Source organism: Oncorhynchus mykiss, chromosome 9, assembly GCF_013265735.2.
Source record: "Oncorhynchus mykiss isolate Arlee chromosome 9, USDA_OmykA_1.1, whole genome shotgun sequence".
In the NCBI taxonomy this organism is placed as follows: Eukaryota; Metazoa; Chordata; class Actinopteri; order Salmoniformes; family Salmonidae; genus Oncorhynchus; species Oncorhynchus mykiss.
In genome coordinates this window covers 61,252,343-61,277,650 of record NC_048573.1, presented here as the reverse complement: position 1 = coordinate 61,277,650, position 25,308 = coordinate 61,252,343, and the positions used below count along the sequence as shown (strand labels likewise).

General features: G+C 40.8%; 1 protein-coding gene across 7 annotated transcripts; it reads left to right on the top strand.

The window, feature by feature from the left end:
• The first annotated feature begins 1,537 nt into the window (after positions 1-1,537).
• Positions 1,538-24,957, top strand: LOC110532574 (complement receptor type 1). 7 transcript variants are annotated; one of them, XM_021616579.2, is made up of 13 exons: positions 1,538-1,693; positions 10,863-11,070; positions 11,238-11,426; positions 11,648-11,747; positions 12,038-12,111; positions 12,214-12,396; positions 13,062-13,235; positions 13,880-13,930; positions 21,133-21,174; positions 21,819-21,860; positions 22,324-22,369; positions 22,752-22,826; positions 23,169-24,957. In XM_021616579.2, exons 2-12 carry the CDS (start codon positions 10,995-10,997, stop codon positions 22,810-22,812), a joined length of 1,038 nt encoding a protein of 345 aa, XP_021472254.2. In that variant the 5' UTR covers positions 1,538-1,693; positions 10,863-10,994; the 3' UTR covers positions 22,813-22,826; positions 23,169-24,957. The 7 variants fall into 7 exon arrangements, with proteins under 7 accessions (XP_021472254.2, XP_021472259.2, XP_021472256.2 ...); XM_021616580.2 differs by having other exon boundaries at positions 1,569-1,693; positions 10,983-11,070; XM_021616584.2 differs by lacking the exon at positions 13,880-13,930.
• Positions 24,958-25,308: the final 351 nt, after the last annotated feature.

The following is a 25,308-nucleotide window of genomic DNA, read 5'->3' as shown; positions in this document are numbered from 1 at the left end:
TGACTTGCCTAGTTATATAAAAAAATATATATTAAGACCGGTAGAAGAGAGATCATAGTAAAACAAAAGCATAAAGAGGGCCAAGGTAGGAAGCAAGAGTAATGATGTGTTGGAGTGAAAAGTAGTGATAGTGTTTGATGAGACCACAGGGCCTCACTTACACCCTATCTGACTAACTAATGCTGTAGATGAAGTGAAATTAGCTTGGTTAATTGGAAATGGTATATTGTTAACATTTTGTGGTAGCCAGGCTCAGCAAGAGAAGATTCTGACAATGGAAAAGTTTAATGGGAAGAAGATTAAAAGCCATGTCCCTGGTGCTTATGCTAGATTGAGGCGAGTCATCACTGAGGTACCAATATATGTCCATAGATGATATTTAAGAAAAAAATGGAGAAAGAGTGATTCAGGCCAAAATGTTAGTCTGTAGGAAAGAAGGTCAAAGAAATGAAAGCCTATCAGTGCTGCTGAGGTTTAAGAAGGTTATGCCTGGAAAAGTACATATAGGATTCCTTAAATTCAATGTCAGATAATTTGTCCCATCCCCATTAAGGTGTTATAAATGCAAAAGAATGGGACATGTAGCTGTTCAATGTAAAGGAAGTAAAAGCTGTGCCAGGTGTGGAAGGGAACGTGGTTACGGTGAATGTGGTAGCAATGTGAAGGTTAAGCGTTGTAATTATGGGGGTGGAACATAGTGCAGCATTTGGTGGATGCCAGGTGCAGAGAGGCTCAGAGATATAGAATTAGTCATGATATATCGTAAGCAGTTGCTGTAAGACTACAGTGTGGACTGCACTGTTTACTGGTTAAGGGCTTGCAGGTAGCCTAGTGGTTAGAGCGTTGGACTAGTAACTGGAAAGTTGCAAGATCAAATCCCTGAGCTGACAAGGTAAAAATCTGTCCTTCTGCCCCTGAACAAGGCAGTTAACCCATTGTTCCTAGGCATCATTGAAAATAAGAATTTGTTCTTAACTGACTTGCCTAGTTAAATAAAGATCATATTTAACGGTAAGGTTACACTTGTTGTATTTGGCGCATGTGACAAAGTTTGATTTATTTTTTTATATATATTTTTTACATTATGAGCTTCCATGGCTGCTCCTGTAGTAAGTGGACCTAATGTTGGGACTGGTGTTTCTGCTGGTCCTGGCATGGTTTGGAGGAATGAACTTGCAGTGTCAAAGGACACTTTGATAATGAATAAAGTTGACTAGCTTTTATTGGTAAGGTTATCAATACGACTCAGTTGTGGAAAGCAGAAATGCCAGCTTGAAGGTTATTGTTGAGACGACAAAATAGATAACATGTTTACTGTTGAAATGGTTGTTGACGTGCTGAACAATTCTAAGGGGGGAGTGATTCAGCATGAGATATATATATATGTATATATATACACAGTTGAATGGGGTAGGGGTGTTGGGGAGGTGGAGTTTTTTTTTGGGGGGGGGGGGGTAGAAATTATTAGGGATTTATTTGGGTTTCGATTTTATTTTCATGGTAGTACAGAATTGGGCAGATCATGATTGATCGTACATTCCAGCCCAGTAGGTGGCGGCATGCACTTAAACGATTGTCGATTGTTTGCGGACCGCCATGATAGCATAGAAGAAGAAGCCAGAACAGTGAGTTAGAATACATATTCGACGGAGCAGCTTTTTGAAGAAAGTGGACAGACCATTTGAACAATAAGGTAAGACTTCCAAATACCATAGATTATCATTATTGGAAATTAGAGAAAGTGCTAGCTAGCAATGGACACTAACACGGTAGCAAGCTGATCCAGCTACAATATCCGAGTGTTTCCTCAAACTAGACATCAATGGAGTTGATCAAATACGACTAGTCAGAGAGCGAAAACGCTCTGAATTTACAAATGGACAATTGACAACGCTCTGAATTTACGAACGCCCAGAGCGCACTCTGGCACTCCAGAGTGAATTTACAAACACAATACCTCTTCCTCTCTGTCTATAGGCCTTTCCCAACGAACCATGGCATGGCGGAGTTAGTGCCTACAATACGCCATTGCTGTTCTCTTTTGGCCATAACATGTCACACCCCTCGTGCCATACTGCTGAACTATTTTCAATAAAATCACGAAAATACAAAATAACAAAGCTAGGTAACGCAGTAGATACTATTTGACTATGGTTTTGCTAGCCTGGCTAATTAGTTAGCTGTTGTACCGTTAGCATCACGGTGGAGTTGGGTTGCGAATACTTTGGGCGGTTTAGCTATCTGTGTATAGGCTGGACACGTTCCATTTGTAACGCTTTTATAAAAATAGATGTAATTGCATGCGTCGTGGAACACAGTTAATTAAGTAATATTACTATATGTCCCAGCTGCTTGCCGTAGTTCTATAGTAAATCGCGAAAAATACATGCCCAATTTTAGTGAATTTTTTTCACCCTGCCAGCTCATTAGTTCTATTGGACTCGCCTTCCGAATGTTCTATTCCCAGCCGATTGTTCTGTGTCACAATGCCTGCCTCGCTATTGTTGGCATTTAGACCTTTCTGCTTTCCTCGGCTACCTTATTATTGGCAACGCTAGTAAAACCAAATGCATGCTTTTCAACCGATCGCTGCCTGCACCCGCATCCCCGCCTAGCATCACCACCCTGGATGGTTCCGACCTAGAATATGTGGACATCTATAAGTACCTAGGTGTCTGGCTAGACTGCAAACTCTCCTTCCAGACTCATATCAAACATCTCCAATCGAAAATCAAATCAAGAGTCAGCTTTCTATTCCGCAACAAAGCCTCCTTCACTCACGCCGCCAAGCTTACCCTAGTAAAACTGACTATCCTACCGATCCTCGACTTCGGCGATGTCATCTACAAAATGGCTTCCAACACTCTACTCAGCAAACTGGATGCAGTCTATCACAGTGCCATCCGTTTTGTCACTAAAGCACCTTATACCACCCACCACTGCGACTTGTATGCTCTAGTCGGCTGGCCCTCGCTACATATTCGTCGCCAGACCCACTGGCTCCAGGTCATCTACAAGTCCATGCTAGGTAAAGCTCCGCCTTATCTCAGCTCACTGGTCACGATGGCAACACCCATCCGTAGCACGCGCTCCAGCAGGTGTATCTCACTGATCATCCCTAAAGCCAACACCTCATTTGGCCGCCTTTCGTTCCAGTACTCTGCTGCCTGTGACTGGAACGAATTGCAAAAATCGCTGAAGTTGGAGACTTTTATCTCCCTCGCCAACTTCAAACATCAGCTATCTGAGCAGCTAACCGATCGCTGCAGCTGTACATAGTCTATTGGTAAATAGCCCACCCATTTTCACCTACCTCATCCCCATACTGTTTTTATTTATTTATTTTTCTGCTCTTTTGCACACCAATATCTCTACCTGTACATGACCATCTGATCATTTATCACTCCAGTGTTAATCTGCAAAATTGTAATTATTCGCCTACCTCATGCCTTTTGCACACATTGTATATAGACTCCCCCCTTTGTTTTTCTACTGTGTTATTGACTTGTTAATTGTTTACTCCATGTGTAACTCTGTGTTGTTGTCTGTTCACACTGCTATGCTTTATCTTGGCCAGGTCGCAGTTGCAAATGAGAACTTGTTCTCAACTAGCCTACCTGGTTAAATAAAGGTGAAATAAAAATAAAAAAAAATAAAAAAGTGTAGTCTACTTTGTGTGCAATTATTGTTATTCGATTATTGAGCCAACGAGCGTCTGCGTTGCCAAGGGCTAAAATAGAAGTAATTCCTATTTCTGACGCTTATCGCGGTGCAAGTCCTGCCTTTCCCATCTCCTCATTGGTTTATAGAAGCAGGTACCCACGTGCCATCTCCTCATTGGTTATACCCACGTGGGTGATTGAAAGACTAACTGTTTTGCCGTTGTTGTGGTAATGCTATGAAAGTTTAGATGCCAATCACCATATAACGTAAACTCGTACATCGCCTTGGTCCGTACAATTGCCCTTATTTTAGCGCCCCAAAAACGAAATACTTCCAGATCAACTGTGATGTCAATGCCATTGTAAAGCACAATTTCTCCCCTTTCCAACAGATTCAATTACATGACCTAAACGCTGCCCGTTTCTGCATAATTCAAGCAGGCAATGAGCCGCGTCGGGTCTTTTAAAAAATGGCAGGTGGGGAAGCGAAGCTAATGCGTGATAGTGAAAAGGAGAGATGTTTTGTGGGAAAATTGCTTTTTTTCACTCGATCTGTCCAACTCGTCACCTAATCGCCTCTAAATGTAAATAAAACACTATAAAGAGTTTATATAATGTGTGAATACATACCTATTTTGAAGGTTTGTGTCGAATTTGAATCGGTTTTTAGTGCGGTGCTAAAGTGATCTTAGAAGTAAACAGCGGCTTTGGGAATGATGATCGCATGCAGTGATGACACACAAAATTACTGTGCTACACCTGGTGGATGGAGATCGTAAGACAGAAATAGTTGCTTTATGAGTGCTGTACGTTACGACATGACACATCACGATGTAACGGAGGGTCAGTTTTATTTTTTTATTTTCAACTTTTCTCCAATACTATAGTGCCATTACCATGACTTGCTCCCAGGCAGACTAAATAACTTTTTTGCCCGCTTTGAGGACAATACAGTGCCACTGACACGGCCCGCAACCAAAACATGCAGACTCTCCTTCACTGCAGCCGACGTGAGGAAAACATTTAAACGTGTCAACCCTCGCAAGGCTGCAGGCCCAGACGGCATCCCCAGCCGCGCCCTCAGAGCATGCGCAGACCAGCTGGCTGGTGTGTTTACGGACATATTCAATCAATCCCTATCCCAGTCTGTTGTTCCCACATGCTTCAAGAGGGCCACCATTTTTCCTGTTCCCAAGAAAGCTAAGGTAACTGAGCTAAACGACTACCGCCCCGTAGCACTCACTTCCGTCATCATGAAGTGCTTTGAGAGACTAGTCAAGGACCATATCACCTCCACCCTACCTGACACCCTAGACCCACTCCAATTTGCTTACCGCCCAAATAGGTCCACAGACGATGCAATCTCAACCACACTGCACACTGCCCTAACCCATCTGGACAAGAGGAATACCTATGTGAGAATGCTGTTCATCGACTACAGCTTGGCATTTAACATCATAGTGCCCTCCAAGCTCGTCATCAAGCTCGAGACCCTGGGTCTCGACCCCGCCCTGTGCAACTGGGTATTGGACTTCCTGACGGGCCGCCCCCAGGTGGTGAGGGTAGGCAACAACATCTCCACCCCGCTGATCCTCAACACTGGGGCCCCACAAGGGTGCGTTCTGAGCCCTCTCCTGTACTCCCTGTTCACCCACGACTGTGTGGCCACGCACGCCTCCAACTCAATCATAAAGTTTGCGGACGACACAAGGTAGGTAGGCTTGATTACCAACAACGACGAGACGGCCTACAGGGAGGAGGTGAGGGCCCTCGGAGTATGGTGTCAGGAAAATAACCTCACACTCAACGTCAACAAAACTAAGGAGATGATTGTGGACTTCAGGAAACAGCAGAGGGAACACCCTCCTATCCACATCGATGGGACAGTATTGGAGAGGGTAGTAAGTTTTAAGTTCCTCGGCGTACACATCACAGACAAACTGAATTGGTTCACCCACACAGACAGCATCGTGAAGAAGGTGCAGCAGCGCCTCTTCAACCTCAGGAGGCTGAAGAAATTCGGCTTGTCACCAAAAGCACTCACAAACTTCTACAGATGCACAATCGAGAGCATCCTGTCGGGCTGTATCACCGCCTGGTACGGCAACTGCTCCGCCCACAACCGTAAGGCTCTCCAGAGGGTAGTGAGGTCTGCACAACGCACCACCGGGGGCAAACAACCTGCCCTCCAGGACACCTACACCACCCGATGTCACAGGAAGTCCATAAAGATCATATAGGACAACAACCACCCGAGCCACTGCCTGTTCACCCCGCTATCATCCAGAAGGCGAGGTCAGTACAGGTGCATCAAAGCTGGGACAGAGAGACTGAAAAACAGCTTCTATCTTAAGGTCATCAGACTGTTAAACAGCCACCACTAACATTGAGTGGCTGCTGCCAACACACTGACTCAACTCCAGCCACTTTAATAATGGGAATTGATGGGAAATTATGTAAAATATATCACTAGCCACTTTAAACAATGCTACCTAATATAATGTTTACATACCCTACATTATTCATCTCATATGTATAGGTATATACTGTACTCTATTTCATCTACTGCATCTTTATGTAATACATGTATCACTAGCCACTAACTATTCCACTTTGTTTACATACTCATCTCATATGTGTATACTGTACTCAATACCATCTACTGTATCTTGACTATGCCGCTCTGTACCATCACTCATTCATATATCTTTATGTACATATTCTTTATCCCCTTACACTTGTGTCTATAAGGTAGTAGTTTTGGAATTGTTAGCTAGATTACTTGTTGGTTATTACTTCATTGTCGGAACTAGAAGCACAAGCATTTTGCTACACTCGCATTAACATCTGCTAACCATGTGTGTATAACAAATACGATTTGATTAGTTGATCAACGCTTGAGTAGAAACCTAGTTCACACCCCAGATTTTGACGTCAACACAGTCGCTACAGTCCCATTAGTTTTCTTTGTTGCCTCGTTTGAATGTTGCGGTTGTGCACATTTGTATGGAATGGGGTGAGTTTACGTTAAGGTCAAAGATGAAAAAGCCTGGAAGGAGGAGAGATGACTAGAAATGATTCGGTTGACAGTTTTATGTGTGGATTAATTGTCGGAGTAAAGGACCTTGTGCATTTCAGGTAAAATAAAAATTCAATGTTTATCCCAGGACAAATGAGCTAGCAACAGCAAGCTAGCTAAATAAGACAAATTAGTTGCCTGTGCAAGCTAGGTAACTAAATTGTCATACATGTTTAATGCCTTTTGACCTGTCCCCAAATTTAATGTAATTGGTTGAGTTTTTCAACCTGCATGTCATGATCGCATTTGTTGTGGGGGGACAAAATACATTTATGCACGATGGCGCACGCACGCAGCCGGTTTGGGTTCCCTGTCACAGTATTAGTGATGGCTGGCACATAGCCATCAAATTCAAAATGTTTCTGCTCCATGGTTAATGATTTTCTTCTCCAGAAAAAGGTGTATACCCTAAACAAACAAAAAAATGTCCCTGTCCTCTTTTTCAATATGTGACTGATTTTTAAACAGCCAGAACAGTCATTGTTCAACATTCTTTGGCCGTTTTTCATCCTTGGGTGAATTTTGACTTGTTCCATTGTCCAGCCTACTCGTGAGTGCACTCTGGCCGAGAAGTGGGGTTGATTCGACCATTCTGACCTCACGTCGGTTAAGCACCCAAGCTAACTGGCAAAAGTTGGCTAGCTTGCTAGCTACTTCCAGACACCGAGAGAACACTGCACACTGACAATTTTACTCGCACTAGCAGAGCTGATTAGACTGTTTTCATGTTATCTAGAGCGTTGTAACTGTACTGCTGGCAACAATTTTAATTAAGTATTTTTGCCAACATTCAACTGGTGTTGCGCATTCTTGTGCTCTGGCAGACTCAGACGAGAGTTATCTGAAATAGTAGTAGATACCAGAGTAAATTTACGAACACACCCAAAGAGAGGGGCCCAACTCAGCGGAGAATCTGTCTCCCTCCAGCAGGTGGCGATTTTTCGCTCACCAAAAAATGACTTTGTATGGAGTGTTGAATCTGGTCAACAAAAACATGTATGGCTTATTTGCGACATACGGTTATTTGATTTAATAGATATTTTGTCATTCTTAGGTTATGAGTGTACTGATAAAAGTAGGACGTGACATCCCCGCGACTTTGAGAATAAACTTTGTAAATTCATTTTGGCTATCTACTCTGATTTCAGAGAACTCTCGTTTGTGTGTCAGAGTGCTGAATAACTGATGAATATACGAACGTGCAACACGCATTGAATATGACAGGTGTCAGTGAAGGTCGGCAAAAAAATGAATGAAATGGTTGCTAGCTCCTGCTACAGTCACAAATGCTCTAGATGTAATGGAAAACCGTAACTAATTACTCAAGTCTGATTTTGGAAATACTTTTGGTCATGTAGTGCATGCTCGTCGAACATCTCATTCCAAAATCATGGGTATTTAATATGGAGTTGGTCCCCACTTTTATCCATCCATCTTCTGGGAAGGCTTTCCACTAGATGTTGAAACATTGCTGCGGGGACTTGCTTGGATTAGTGAGGTTGGGCACTGATGTTGGGCGATTAGGCCTGGCTCGCAGTTGGTGCTCCAATTTGTCCCAAAGGTGTTCGATGGGGATGAGGTCAGGGCTCTGTGCGGGCCAGTCAAGTTCTTCCACACCGATCTCGACACGCTTTCTGTATGGACCTCTCTTTGTGCACAGAGGCATTCCTCATGCTGGAACAGGAAAGGGTATTTCCCAAACGGTTGTCACAAAGTTGGAAGCACAGAATTGTCCAGAATATCATTTTATGCTATAGCGTTAAGATTTCCCTTCACTGGAACTAAGGGGCTAAGCCCGAACCAGGACACACTCCCCTCCACTAAACTTTACAGTTGGCACTATGCATTTGGGCAGGTAGCGTTCTCCTGGCATCTGCCAAGCCCAGATTTGTCCGTCGGACTGCCAGATGGTGAAGCATGTTTCATCACTCCAGAGAACTTGTTGCCACTGAGTCCAATGGCAGAAATTTGACCAACTGACTTGTTTGAAATGTGGCATCCTATGACAGTGCCACGTTGAAAGTCACTGAGCTCTTCCGTAAGGCTGCTAATGTTTGTCTATAAAGATTGCATTGCTGTACACTCGATTTTATAAACCGTCAGCATCAAGTGTGGCTGAAATAGCCGAATCCACTCATTTGTATGGTTGTCCAAATAATTTGGTCTATATACACTGCTCAAAAAAATAAAGGGAACACTAAAATAACACATCCTAGATCTGAATGAATGAAATATTCTTATTAAATACTTTTTTCTTTACATAGTTGAATGTGCTGACAACAAAATCACACAAATTATCAATGGAAATCAAATGTATCAACCCATGGAGGTCTGGATTTGGAGTCACACTCAAAATTAAAGTGGAAAACCACACTACAGGCTCATCCAACTTTGATGTAATGTCCTTAAAACAAGTCAAAATGAGGCTCAGTAGTGTGTGTGTGTGGCCTCCACGTGCCTGTATGACCTCCCTACAACGCCTGGGCATGCTCCCAGACCTGGATTAAAGCATCCGCCAACTCCTGGACAGTCTGTGGTGCAACGCCACGTTGGTGGATGGAGCGAGACATGATGTGCTCAATTGGATTCAGGTCTGGGGAACGGGCGGTCCATAGCATCAATGCCTTCCTCTTGCAGGAACTGCTGACACACTCCAGCCACATGAGGTCTAGCATTGTCTTGCATTAGGAGGAACCCAGGGCCAACCGCACCAGCATATGGTCTCACAAGGGGTCTGAGGATCTCATCTCGGTACCTAATGGTAGTCAGGCTACCTCTGGCGAGCACATGGAGGGCTGTGCGGCCCCCCCAAAGAAATGCCACCCCACACCATGACTGACCCACTGCCAAACCGGTCATGCTGGAGGATGTTGCAGGCAGCAGAACGTTCTCCACAGTGTCTCCAGACTCTGTCACGTAGTCAGTGTGAACCTGCTTTCATCTGTGAAGAGCACATGGCGCCAGTGGCGAATTTGCCAAACGTCCTGCACGGTGTTGGGCTGTAAGCACAACCCCCATCTGTGGACGTCGGGCCCTCATACCACCCTCATGGAGTCTGTTTTCTGACCGTTTGAGCAGACACATGCACATTTGTGGCCTGCTGGAGGTAATTTTGCAGGTCTCTGGCAGTGCTCCTTCTGCTCCTCCTTGCACAAAGGTGGAGGTAGCGGTCCTGCTGCTGGGTTGTTGCCCTCCTACGGCCTCCTCCACAGCTCCTGGTGTACTGATCTGTCTCCTGGTAGCGCCTCCATGCTCTGGACACTACGCTGACAGACACAGCAAACCTTCTTGCCACAGCTCGCATTGATGTGCCATCCTGGATGAGCTGCACTACCTGAGCCACTTGTGTGGGTTGTAGACTCCGTCTCATGCTACCACTAGAGTGAAAGCACCGCCAGCATTCAAAAGTGACCAAAACATCAGCCAGGAAGCATAGAAACTGAGAAGTGGTCTGTGGTCACCACCTGCAGAACCACTCCTTTATTGGGGGTGTCTTGCTAATTGCCTACAATTTCCACCTGTTGTCTATTCCATTTCCATTTTCACACAGCACATGTGAAATTTATTGTCAGTGTTGCATCCTAAGTGGACAGTTTGATTTCACAGAAGTGTGATTGACTTGGAGTTACATTGTGGTGTTTAAGTGTTCCCTTTATTTTTTTTGAGCAGTGTATATTGCATTGGGCTGTTTTTCGCTGTATAACATAGTTGTCCCTTTTTCAGATTTAGAAGTGAATGCTAAATGCTTACTCCTGTTTGTATAAGCTGGTTAGCATAGCTAGCATACAGATATTGGTAGTCATGTCAATGATGACATGAACATGTGTTGGGGTAAACATCCATACAAGTGTAATCCCCCACAGTCTGAAATTCACACAAACAATAGCCTAAATGTAGGTACATTTTGCTTGGGGCAATGAGGAGATTCGGGATATTTCCCCCATGGCCCTTTCCCCCACGCGTTTCCATGGCAGTTACATTGTTTTGGGCAAGTTTGATTGTGCTTTGTCCCAGGCTTCACTAGTAACGTTACCAGTTAGGCTAGCTAAAGTTAGTTATCTGTATGGCTACCCTAACTCAAAGATTTTTGTATGACAGTGTGTGTTTTTCCTTCTCAACAGCGTGATTACGGCAAGTGGATATTTAGAGAAATTCGTCTACGTAGGTGGCGATCTGAAAAAAACTTTGCAGTACAAGCAAACCAACCAATCCAGGAAATTGTGTGCTGCTGCTTGTTACAGGAAAATAATGTCATGCAGCCCTCAAACATCTGTTGGCCCTTGACGATATGGATGGTCCAGCTGGCCTTGATTGTTCTCACTGTCCAAGGTGGGGTCATTTCTGTATAGAATCCTATTTCTTTTTATCTCTCTCTGTCTAGATGGTGGTTTAAAGCTTAAACTACAACAGTTTGTGGGTTGAATTGAAAATGTTGTCTCCTGTATTTGTTCATCTTGGTCATTAACAGAATTCCATTTTGTCTCCACTTCTTTCAGCTAAAAACTGTACCAAACCCATAGGAGGGCCAAACATGGTTTTGTCAGATGCCTTCATCACGCAAGAGACATTTGTAGATGGCGCAAAAGTCACTTTTCAGTGTGCAATTGGATATGCCAGTACAGGACGATCTACGCCAGTCACCTGTACTGCTGGCGTGTGGAGTGAAGTGAAACTGAAATGCGAAAGTAATATAATCGTCTATTTATTTTTGTTCTGGAAATTTGTGCCATATTCTTGTAAATATTTCCAGTTTTTACTTACCCACTCAACTTGATATATTCATTGCCCATCCTTAAATCTAATTGAAATACTAGCCTGGAATTCTAACCTGTTTTGTGCTAACATTAAACTCTTTCTCACTCTGTCATTTTGAAAGTCTGACTGGTTTTCTCTATGGTTGTTTCAGGGAAGTCGTGTGGCAGCCCAGGAGAAGTGATGAACGGCCAGTTTAATCTCTCTGAGGGGATCTTGTTTGGAGACCAGGTAGTTGCTACCTGTAACACTGGGTCAGTGCTTTCTTCAGTCTTAGATGTTATTCAATGTTTTATTTTATTTTTTTAGAATTAACATGTCAACATTTTCACAAAGCTGTCCATTTGTTGGCCTAATTTAGTGATTTTTCCAAATAGGCCTTAATCAAACTTCTCCTCCCTAAAAGCTAAACAAAAAGTATTTCAATTTCATCTGTTATTACTATTTTGATCAGAGCTGTGAACAGTCTCTGTTGTAACCCTTACTATCCTGAAAGCAAAGTTGTAAAAAGTGTCTCGTATTGTCTAATCTTTCTATATTTCAGCTATGTGCTTGTGGGCAGCGGTGTAAGGACCTGTATGGCTGGAGGCTGGGATGGCAGAGTTCCTGTATGTGAAGGTTGGTAATCTGAAGGAGCGTGTCAAGTGAAAATAACATTAACAGTTCTGTGCATGTGCCTGAGTCATCTCTTCATAACTGCTGTTGTGCTCTAATCTGCAGTGGTGAAGTGTGGAAAGCCCCCAAACATTGTCAACGGTGGGCCTGTTGTCCCACCTGATGATACGTATGACTATGGAAGTGTAGTGCAATATGACTGTGAGAAGGATTACACTCTGGTTGGAACTAAATACATAACCTGCAGTGAGAATGGAGAATTCCAGCCAGCTCCACCGGAGTGTAAAAGTATGTTGAAAGCTTTCCTTTTCCCCTGTTTTTATAAGTATGATTGTTAATAAAACAATAATGAACTGCTAACACCAGGGGTGTCAAACTCACCCTCCATGGAGGGTCTACTGGTTTTCCTTTTAATTAAGATGAGCAGATGAGGGGGAGTTCCTTACTAACTAGTGACCTTAATTCATCAATCAAGTACAAGGGAGGAGAACCCGCAGACATTCAGCCTCCCATGGAATGAGTTTGACACAAGTTGCTTACACTGATAAAATCTATTTGGGCTTCCACTTTTTTCCTCCACCACACAGTCATGATCAAGTTCCAGATGACCTCCTCTGAAAGATAAATGTGTAAATATCACAGTATCTAGCTTAATAAAATCAAACATTATCACAGATGTGCATGAGACAGGCAATCAAGCAGTCTAAAGCATGTTTAATGTGTAGGCCTAATCTAATAACCATGATGCAACATTGAGCTCAGAGGAAGTAGGTTTCAATAGAATCTACCCTATTTATTTGATAGATAATAATTAGTTGCATTATTCATAAATGGGTGATTATAACAACATTGTTTATTGCTTCAAGTAGTCTAAAACCAATAAATAATATACTTTTGTCATGTTGTTCACCTCAAAACAGCAGCTAATGAGATCTCTTTGTTTATGTCTGCAGTGGTGTCATGTCTTCCTCCTGTTGTTGTGAATGGTGTTCGGATTGACGGCCGTCCCCCCTATACGTACATGTCTTTTGTGACGTATAGGTGTAATGCTGGATATGAGATGGAGGGAAAAGCCAGTCTGACCTGTGACATAGAAGGCTGGTCAGCTCCTTACCCAACATGCAAAGGTAAGACTGATTTCACTGTTTGTTATTTAACACAATTCAGTGTATACTTTAGCTCAGAAATTTTGCATCATTTGGTGTTCATGACCAGAAGACCAATGTGTCGACAAACTGGCTTTTTTTATGGAACTGACCTCTACTCATATAAACACAATTACTTTTCATGAGGCAAGATGGTATTTGAATTCATGTTCATGCTAATTGTTATTTTTCACCATATGCATGCTTGTGCATAGCAATCTCAAGTATTTATTTTGTTATTTTTCACCATATGCATAGCAATCTCAAGTATTTATTTTCTCTGTATGCATTATAAGTTTGGATTTGGTCATTTTAGTTTCCATCTATTTCTGTTCTGTTTTTGATCCATTCCTTGATATTGGCCTCTGCATTTTTAGTAGCAAAGCTGGTTACGATTGATGACAAACTGGTGTTGAAGTTCAATATTTTACCCATTTAAAATTACCTTCCATTGACCTCTGCTACCTTCACACTTTGGGAGGTTGACCATCTTGTCCAATACCATTCTACTACTCAGACCACACTGGCTGACTAAAGCATTTGAGTGATCACAGCAGTAAAGTGTTGTGACAGACTGCACAAGAATAGTTAATTTACTGGCCTAATTGTATGTCATGTCTTTATAGCCCTTCTGACTACCACAAATCCCACTACTACAAAGAGAACCACAATCCAAGGTAGAGTCCATTTGAATCTTGTGTGTGTGTGTGTGTGTTTTAGGGCTGTCCCCAACCCCCAAATTAAATTATTGGATAGACTGAGTCGATTGGTCGAAATTTTAAAACATGCATTTTTACCTATATAGACACTCTATGTTTGAATAAAATTACCTATGTGTAGACTACTTTGCCTGATGCTTTAAGCACTGCAATTAAAAACTAAGACACACACATCTAACCAGAATCATAAACTGTTCCTGATCTGCGTGCCAGTTATGGTTTTCATATGCAGATTTTTGTGGAACGCTTTCATTTAATTTAAAATAGTCTTCATATCTGAAACTCAATGTCATGTGGTTAATCAAAATTCTATCTAAATGCAAATGATAGAAATGTAAAGGAACTTCTATTGCCATTGCCAATATGTAAAAATAGCCTACATAAAGCCAACAAATAAAAACTTTGCAGCGCCGCAGGTAGAAAATATCCTGATCAAAATAAATATCCTATAAATCACATTGGCTATGCATGGCCTGTTTGCAAGGAACTTGAAACATTGTATCAAATATTTAACTTGGGTCCTGCCTGAAGCTTGCACTAGTGAACTTGCAACCTTGTATGAAATATGCTGGGGCCTCAGTGAGGATAAGTAATCAGCGAGGACTTTTTTAATGCGAGGCCTTTTTTAAAGATTTTTCAATTATGCTACATTGAGGAGCTATTTTCATTCTCAATGAATGTAAAAACGGACTTTGTTTACTTGCTTTTTGAGGCGAAGAACAATTACTTTTAGAAGCTCCACAGTGATTGTGCGTTAAGACAATCAGATATAGTTTCAGATCCCCAAACGGGCACATTTTTGTAAGCCTGCACTGTGCAGGCCGGGTAGCCTAGGCCAGGTAGCTTAGGCCTAGTTTTATGCATAATCAGGTTTGTTGTTACTCAAGATTGACAGGAGCGTATGGCATCAATATCATGATATCAACTCACAGCATGCATTTTGTATTTGTGTATCATGATCAGTACAAAATAAGTACCAATTCACAAATGTAAATCACTATCCACAAATGCAGTTCACTATCCAAAAACAAACACCTTTTTTGTATTTGTAAATGGATATATTACAATATTTTTTTATATATATATAACTGCATTTCCAAGGTCCTTAAGTAAAATGACTGCCATATAGATTTGCACATAAGAGATGCACAAAGATGACAGATATAGCAAACCTGCAACTCCATATTTGGAAGCGCTTAGGTTACCTGACTTGGCAGGGATTTGACGACAAGAAAAGGATTTGTAGTCGTAGAAAAAAAGTTGATCCCATTGATGCTGTTGACCCAGATCACTGGTTGCTGTGGAAACGAGGTCATAGGGGGTGTTAACCTCTTTGGTACAAGTGGGACAGTAGCGTCCCACCTCGACAACAGCCAGTGAAATTGCAGGGCACCAAATTCAAAACAGAAATCCCATAATTAAAATTCCTTAAACATACAATAATTTTACACCATTATAAAGATACACTTGTTGTAAATCCAGCCACAGTGTCCGATTTCAAAAAGGCTATGACGAAAGCACACCAAACGATTGTTAGGTCAGCACCTAGTCACAGAAAAACAGCCATTTTTCCAGCCAAAGAGAGGAGTCACAAAAAGCAGAAATAGAGAAAATGAATCACTAACCTTTGATCTTCATCAGATGACACTCATAGGACTTCATGTTACACAATACATGTATGTTTTGTTCGATACAGTGCATATTTATATCCAAAAATCTGTTAACATTGGCGCATTATGTTCAGTAGTTCCAAAACATCCAGTGATTTTTGCAGAGAGCCACATCAATTTACAGAAAAACATAAGTGTTCATAACAAGTGTTATGAATGGAATTTTAGATCCACTTCTCCTTAATGCAACCGCTGTGTCAGATTTCAAAAACACTTTACGGAAAAAGCACACCGTGCAATAATCTGAGTACAGCGCTCAGACACAACAAGCCATACAGATATCCGCCATGTTGGAGTCAACAGAAGTCAGAAATAGCATTATAAATATTCACTTACCTTTGATCTTCAACAAAAATGTTTTTGTTCGATAATGTCCATTTTATGTCGAAATACCTCCTTTTTGTTCGCGTTTAGTCCAGTAATCCAAATTCATGAGGCGCGATCACTAGGTCCAGACAAAGTCAAAAAGTTCCATTACAGCCCGTAGAAACATGTCAAACGATGTATAGAATCAATCTTTCTGATGTTTTTAACATAAATCTTCAATAATGTTCCAACCGGAAAATTCCTTTGTCTTCAGAAATGCAATGGGAACGCAGGTCGCTCTCACGTGTGTGCGCGTGGTCAGCTCATGCCACTGGTTGAATCAGCTCTCATTCACCCCCATTTCACAGTAGAAGCCTCAAATAAGATTCTAAAGATTGTTGACATCTAGTGGAAGCCTTAGGAAGTGCAATATGACCCCATAGACACTGTATATTCGATAGGCAATGACTTAAACTACAAACCTCAGGTTTCCCCACTTCCTGGTTGGATTTTTTTTCTCAGGTTTTTGCCTGCCACATGAGTTCTGTTATACTCACAGACATCATTCAAACAGTTTTAGAATCTTCCGAGCGTTTTCTATCCAAATCTACTAATTATATGCATATTCTAGCTTTTAGGCCTGAGTAGCAGGCAGTTTACTCTGGGCACCTTTTTATCCAAGCTAGTCAATACTGCCCCACCCCCCCAGTCCCAAAGAAGTTAACTAAATAGGCCAGTACTGTAGCCTACTCCTGATCGTCAACACCATATTTTCCGTTCCATCTTAACGGAAACCTGAAGGGTTTTTCTTGGTATAGAAACACCATAATATTAATCAAATTAATTAAGCAACATTTCTTAATCAGTCCCATATACTATGTTCTTAAAAATGTTTTAAATTCTCTAGTACAGTTACTGTTGAAGGCTATCAAATGCTTCTCAAAGATGCCTTCAGGTGGTCAAACTAGCACTAACAAGATTGTAATATGGCGCCTAAGCAGAAGGCAGACATTTTACGTGCCCACAACCAATTATTTTTTGTTTAACATTTTGCGACTAGCAATCCCGGATCCGCAAATGAAATCTATTCAAACACAAGCTTAGCCTTTTGTTAATCACACTGTCATCTCAGATTTTCAAAATATGCGTTACAGCCAACGCTAGACAAGCATTTGTGTAAGTATATCATGGCATAATGCTATGCTAGGCTCTGCTGGCAGCAGGCAACATTTTCATGAAAATAAGAAAAGCAACCAAATTAAATCATTTACCTTTGAAGAACTTCGGATGTTTTCACTCAGGAGACTCCCAGTTAGATAGCAAAAAATATATATTTTTGTTGGCGAAATTGCTCCCGTTTGTTCATCATGCTTGGCTGAGAAATCGACCGGAAAATGCTACCACTACAACGCCAAACTTTTTTCCAAATTAGCTCCATAATATCGACAAACACGGCAAACGTTGTTTAGGATCAATCCTCAAGGTGTTTTTAACATATATATTCGATAATATATCAGTCGAGGCAATTGGTTTCTCATAAGAAGCGATTGGAAAAATGGCTACTTCAGTATTTTACGCAAGATTTTCTGCGGGTGACACCATGTGACCACTTGCTAAATATGGTCCCTTACGGCTATTCTTCAACGGAAATGCGTAAAAAGACGTCACAATGCTGTAGACACCTTGGGGAATACGTGGAAAACGTAAGCTCATTCGTAGCTCATTCACAGCCATATAAGGAGTCATTGGCATGAGGCGGTTTCAAAAAATACAGCACTTCCTGGTTGGATTTTTATCTGGGTTTCACCTGTAACATCAGTTCTGTTGCACTCACAGACTATCTTTGCAGTTTTGGTTACGTCAGTGTTTTCTATCCAAAGCTGTCAATTATATGCATAGTCGGGGATCTTTTTGTGATAAAATTTCTTGTTTAAAACGGGAACGTTTTTCATCCAAACATTTAAATATCGCCCCCTAGTCGCAAGAAGTTAATCTGCGTTTCACTTTTTATAATTTTTTTTACTCTTTGTACATAATAACGTTGCCGCTACAGTCTCTTATGACCGAAAATAACTTCTAGACATCAGGACTGCGATTACTCACCATGGACTAATATAATAATTTTTCTTTCATGGCTCTGACGAGCCCGAGGCGGAGGATATATGGCTCCTCGGGAACAGGCCCCGACCCCAGTGATCTGTGTGAAGAGGCGGAGAAAGAGGCCGGAGAGCAGGCTGACTTCTGAAAATTCGGAGGTTATTGAATAAACCCCCTCAATTCTGCATGCAAACATGCAATCTTTGGACAATAAAATGGACAAGTTACTGGGAAGACTACCAATGGGACATTAACTTCTTGACGCACCCCATCCCATTAGTGGGATTTTTTTCATCAACACCCGCTCCGCTGAATTGCAGCGCGCCAAAATCAAATTAAATTACTAAACATATTTAATTTTCATGAAATCACAAGTGCAATATAGGAAAACACAGCTTAGCTTGTTGTTAACTTGTTATGGCTGCAATCCCGTTAACGGGATAATTGTCATCAACAACCGCTACATTGCATAGCGCCACATTCAATGAATATTACTGAAAATATTTATATTCATGAAATCACAAGTGCAATATAGAAAAACACAGCTTAGCCTTTTGTTAATCCACCTGTCGTGTCAGATTTAGAAAATATGCTTTACAGTGAAAGCAATCCAAGCATTTGTAAGTTTATCGATCGCTCAACAAAACATTATGTACACTTAGCATCAAGTAGTTTGGTCACAAATCAGAAAAGCAATCAAATTAATTGTTTACCTTTCACGAGACTCCCAGTTACACAAATGTTCCTTTTGATCCATAAAGATTGGCGTGTTATTTTGGATATAAAAATAAACAAACAAAGGTATGTTCAGAAATCCACAGGAAAGAGCGGTCACGACAACGCAGACGAATTCCAAATACTATCCATAATGTCCACAGAAACATGTCAAACGTTTTTTATAATCAATCCTCAGGATAAAATATATATATATATTTTATCCTGAGGATTGATTATAAGAAACTTATATATATATTATAATAATATCACAGACAATATTTTGACAGTTTTGGAAACTTTAGAGTGTTTTCTATCCTAATCTGACAATTATATGCATATTCTTGAATGCATTAACTGAAAATACCGTAACCAAATTAACATTGTCGATTAGAGATTATGGTAATTAACGGTAAATGTACCACTGGAGATACTGGTGTGCCTTCCCTGCGGGCTCCGCAATGGATCCAGACAGGCGTGAATCAGACGGGTGTCTCATGTGCCATACATTAAAAAAATGTGCTTTACACAGGGGCATTGTCATGCTGAAACAGGAAAGGTCCATGCCCAAACGGTTGCCACAGAAGTTGGAAGCACAGAATCGTCTAGAATGTAATTTTATGCTGTGGCGTTAAGATTTCCCTTCACTGGAACTAAGCCCGAACCATGAAAAACAGCCCCAGACCATTATTCCTCCTCCACCAAACGTTACAGTTGTCCCTATGCATTCGGGCAGGTAGTGTTTTCCAGGCATCTGTCAAACCCAGATTTGTCCGTCAGACTGCCAGATGGTGAAGCATGTTTCATCACTCCAGAGAACGTGTTGCCACTGAACCAGAGTCCAATGGCGGCAAGCTTTACATCACTCCAGCCAACGCTTGGCATTGCGCATGGTGATCTTAGGCTTGTGTGTGGCTTCTTGGCCATGGAAACCCATTTCATGAAGCTGACGTGGCTTCCAGAGGCATTTTGGAACTTTTTTTTTTTTTTGCTCTTAGATGTTTCCACTTCACAATAACAGCCTATGACGGTGCCACATAGAAAGTTACTGAGCTCCTTCAGTATTTTATTTTATTTGAACCTTTTATTTAACTAGGCAAGTCGATTTAAGAACAAATTATTTACAATGACGGCCTGCACCGGCCAAACTCGGACAATGCTGGCCCCCTGGGACTCCCAATCATGGCCATTTGTGATTCAGTAAGCCATTCTACTGCCAATGTTTGTCTATGGAGATTGCATGGCTGTGTTCTCGATTTTTACGCACCTTTTAACCCATTCATTTGAAGCGGTGTCCACATATGTATGTATGTATGTATGTATGTATGTATGTGTGCTTGCGATGGCTTTGCTTCTGACCCCTATCATTACCTAGCCTACAGGAAATCAGAGTGCCTGTTGTACAGCTGAATGACCTTCACATATTTGTTTTAGTGTTGACAGAGAGAAGATATTATGCCAACACTTTGTCACCGAACACATTAACTCATTGTATTAGCCTAACCTTTGATCCTTTGTGGTAATAGTCTGAGGCTTTTGAATGACCTTAACACCAAGTTAATGTCAGTCTCTGGCTGAGGTGAAGAATCGTCATTGGTTCTGTGTGGTATACACAGCCTAGTATGCTCACTAAATTCCCCTAGTTATTTGTCTAAACTTCCATTGACACTTGAATTATACATTCAAATGTAATCTGGACGGCATCCAGTGGTAGTTTATGGTGTCTTTTCTCCATCAGACTCTCCTTCACCTGAAACAAAGGATTGATTGTGATCTGAATATATGTAACAATGTACCTGTCAAGTGGTCATGGAGAAAATCTTAACCCATATCAAATGCATGAAGTTATCCTCACTCTGTCCTCACAAACGGCTGAATCCTACCTTGAGCTATGTGAGCTCATGGCCTCTAACACGGAAATAATGTGTTGAAATGTAACTCCAGTTTGTTGACTAGTATGCCATGCCACTAACTAGAGCTGGAATGATAAACTTCTCTACAGCGACCATATCGCGTTTTGTTGATATCGTTCATTACGTTAAGTAGCCTCTACTACAGAAATGTGAAATGACATTTTTGCTAATATGGATGATTGTTAATGGGACAATTGATGGCTACAACCATCACACTGGTAGTTTAGTTTAAAGGATGATAATAAATATAGACTTAACAATAGAACAATAAGTTCATAATGTGTATCGCATCAATTCAGGAAATGTATCGCAATATGAATATTTTCTTCCCATATCGCCGAGCTCTAACACTTAACACCACCTCCATTCTTTCACTACATTGTTTTGATTTGTTTTATCCAACATCAGAATGTTGTATTAGTGTATGTGTTAACCCCAATGTCACTTCTTTATGTTACAGATCGTGTACCCCGTCCCACTGATCTAACCCCAAAGGCCAACAGTAAGCTGTGCCCCAGATGCCATCTATCTAAATCAAATAACATTTTATTAGTCACATGTGCCGAATACAACAGTGAAATGCTTACTTATGAGCCCCCGACAATGCAGTCGGTTGGTGATGTAAGGATGGGCATTTGAAATTATTTCAGTATTCAAATAATATCATATTTTCAGATATCCGGAGAGTCGAAATAGATGTTGTAAAGAAAATGTTGGTGTTATTTCTGTTTACTTCAATGCTCGCATGACGAGAGAGAGCCTGTGTGCTGCGATCTGACCGTCTGTGTGGCACAGAGGGGAGAGCAAGACCGAGAAAGTAGCCAAACCGACTCGCGCTAGTTCGACAAACTTGTTGCTGCCTTAAGTTATCATACCATCTGATAGTGCCTTGACTGCATCAAATTGTGGTTAAGCTAGCTAGCTAAAGTAGCTTGACTAATTGAGGTTATTTTTCAGCGCTCACTGTCCAATATCTACAACTCCATTCATATTTGAATAACCCTGCCCATCCCTAATGTTATCTATCGATTGTTGCACAACAGGATGGAATGTTTTGATGGTTCAAGCAGTATTTAGACTATTGATGAGTCATCTTCACTGCAAATTCATGTCACCTTCCTTCTGTGTATGCTTATTTATTTACAGACAACACTGGGGTAATAGCAGGCTGTGTTGTAGGTGGACTTGGTGAGTTGCAGCAGATGTTATTTTTGAATGACATGCTATGTGGATAACAACATCAATCAAGGAAGATACTGTACTCTATTACAGTCTAACATTAGCGTCATGCTAATAAGTGGGAATTTGGTCAAATTCGCAGAACTATTCTTCTGAAGAGTTTCATTGGATTGGCAACTTTCTTTTCAAATCAAGTTATCGTTCAACTATTGTGTACTAGTTGCTGTACTATTAAATAATTGTCTAACATACTCACAAATGTATAGACTTTATGTTTCTTGTGCAGTCTGAGTTATTTAATAATAATTTGCTATTGTTACTGGCATACCAATATTATTTTTTCATTATATTCACAATAAGGGAAAAGGAGCAGGAATGTTTTGGTTTTAAAATGTATGCCAAGTAAAAAGGAACTGCCTCTGATGTTAAACAGAATAATAACTTATGGGTTCATATTTATTTTTCTTTCTAGCCATTATTTTTGGTGCAGTATTTGCAGTCTACAAAGTTAAACAAAGGTAAGAAGTTCTCATTTCATTAACTAACATCCAACCAAAGCTTGCTTTGTCATGGCTCCTCCCTCTTTTCTTCATAAATGTTTGGAGCTCAGTTGCATGTGTTCTTGCACTGTTACCACTGATGCCGGTTTCTGCCAAAGCTGCATAATTTACGTTTGTAAAGCTTTCTGGTGTTTTGATATCAATACACCAGTCACAGTAGTGGAGCAAAGTGAAGACAATGGCCATGTCAGAAGTGTATTGCTCTTTTAGCATTGAGCTGGTTGGTGTGTGTCATTGAAGAGGTCTAGAGGGGTAGTCACTTAGGTGGTGGGCAATGGTGGCGGTTTTCTAAGGTTGAGAAATGGCGGATGATGACCGGTGCTCGACTTCTGGGTTACAGCTCTCGAGGTGGCTACTCATCAAATGTGGCCACTAAAAACTCTGAAGATAATGAGTTGTAGCATCCTCTGCCATGGTAAGAAGGCTTCTGAGCACACAGTTTTTATTTAATAAGAAAAGGTTGGTGGAATGTGATTTGAGAATGAATTGGCAGTGAAATGCAAAATGTTTAGTTTTTTTGAAGGGTGAGCATGAACCTTGAACTGAAACATAATGATCTCAAACTTTGTTTCAAGCTGACATGTGGCAGCTGTTCAGTGATATGTGTCAAAGTCCAACAGATTTTATCCAGTTTGTGTTCCACAGGTCCATGTTGGTTTTTGTTTAGCTGGGTAGATAGTTATTATCAGTATATAAATAAATATTTTTTCAGGAGTTGTCTAACAATTTTATTTTGATGTTTTGTTTTTGTTTTTAGTGCCAAGTAGCCTAATTTGCCTTAGTCGTCTCCTGCTTCATTGAGAAAGGAGTCACAGAGAACTGGCTGCTGTGACGGTGCCTCCGAATCATCTACTACCCTCCCGCTTATGAATGCAGCAGCCCTTCCCAATTACCGGGAATGATTCATATCCTTTCAAAGGAAGCTTTATTATGTGATGATTAGGAACCTCATGACCAATGTATTGGTTCTCTCCCATTTGGAAGCTTGTGCATAAGGAGTGGCCTTACTTGATTAGTTAATAACTATTCATGTTTCCAGTGTACTTCACATATCACTTTTTCTTAATCTAAGCCTGCCTCATCTCATTGCCTACATTCTGATGTTAAAAGTCCCACATATGTATGGAAGCTGCTCTTTAGAGCGACCATGCATCACAAAGCCAGTTTTACCCCCTCTGAAATAAGAAGATTTAAGGAAATCATATCCTTTGCAATATAAAAAAAAAACTCACAATATATCATGCAGTTTGACACCAATGTCTTGATAAAGTCGTACCACCAAAGGTCAACACTGGTTTCATAGACTAGGTTGCAGATGTGTTGAATGTAATCTGGAGTTCATGAACAAAATCGGGTTCGGAGAATCAATGGGCGCTCACTAACTTTAGCTCTAATCATTGGCCTTGGTCTTTAATTGTGTAAATGTCAGGTTCATTTAAAAAGGTTGGTTTTATAAGGAGACCATGGAATTGATGTAGTATACTTATTTTGTAAAGTGTGCTAGTTCTTTGAGTGATCAAGGACTCATGATCCAGCTTTGGAATCTTTATTTGCACTTATAGCCTATTTATATTGTGTTGGAGTTATATTGTAGATAAGACAATGAAATATTTATTTAAAAGAATGTAAATGCATCTAGTTTTAATTAAGTTAAATGGGGAAAATACATGCTTACAATGTTATGTCTATTTTCAGAGATGAGTCATGTTTATGTGACACATTTTCCCTCTAAACTGTTCTGGATTTGTGTGTAATTGGCTCACATTGCATGTGTAAGAATAACTGGGAACTGATTTAAGCAGATTGCGCAAATGTATTGGAGATCTGCTATTCAACCACTTGTAATATAACATCCACCATACCCAACAGTTTAATTACTGCCTTGAGTAAATGTACATAGTGACGTTAACCACAGTGCAAGACTATCTGGGTCATGGTGTTCTATAGGAAAGAAACCTGCAGCTCTCTGTAATATCAGGCTCAGCTTAGTGCATTTTGAATGTTCAACGTGCTCTGGATTCTTCACTATGCCTTGTAATGAAGAATATTTTGGAGTTTGATGTCTATTGTATAGCCTACAGTGACTTTGCTTTATTCTGATCAATGTACCCTACTAAGCAGAGCGGTGTTCAACATATCCAAACAAGACAACCCCACTTGCCATGTTTTCAAAATGGAATGAAAATACATGTTCCAACGTCTTTCACTTGATCTTTGAAACCACTATTTCCAACAGAGTAATATGTATTCATGTGTTTTGAAGTATTCTGTAGTGGCTCTATTCAATCTGTATTGCTGAAGCATTACAGATTGCACAATGTAAAGGTACTTTCTGATTGGTTGACATGCAGCGTTAAAGCTGGAACAGTATCTTTATTTTAATCACGCTTCCTATACGCTGTCTTTGGTGTCGGTGTGTCTGTAATCTGTTAAATTCAGTGTGGGACCACAACTGTTATGTTGTGGTTAGCCAGTTATGAAAAATATTTTTAGCACTTGTTTGTACATTAAGTTAATCAATTAAACAGCAATCATTTTAACATGAACCGGCATCCTGTCTTTGGCCATGCTTTACTCTTGATACTGAACTAGTATCTATATTTACTGTTACATTATGCTGTGATTTGGGTCATGGCAGTTGGTTCTTGACCTAATATTTACACATCTCAGCTTGGTCTGTGTTATCTTGCCAAAACTATGGTTGTGAATATTTTATTTTGCAGAAGGAAATGCGGTCATACATCATGAAAATAATGTACATGTTACTAGACATGCCACCAGAGGTTTCCACAGTCCCCCAGATTCTGGGAAACACAGCACTTACTACATAGTTCCATGTAGTCATGGATCTGTCTTCCACAACAAGTAACTCAAGTGTGCAGTAAAATCAGATTTTT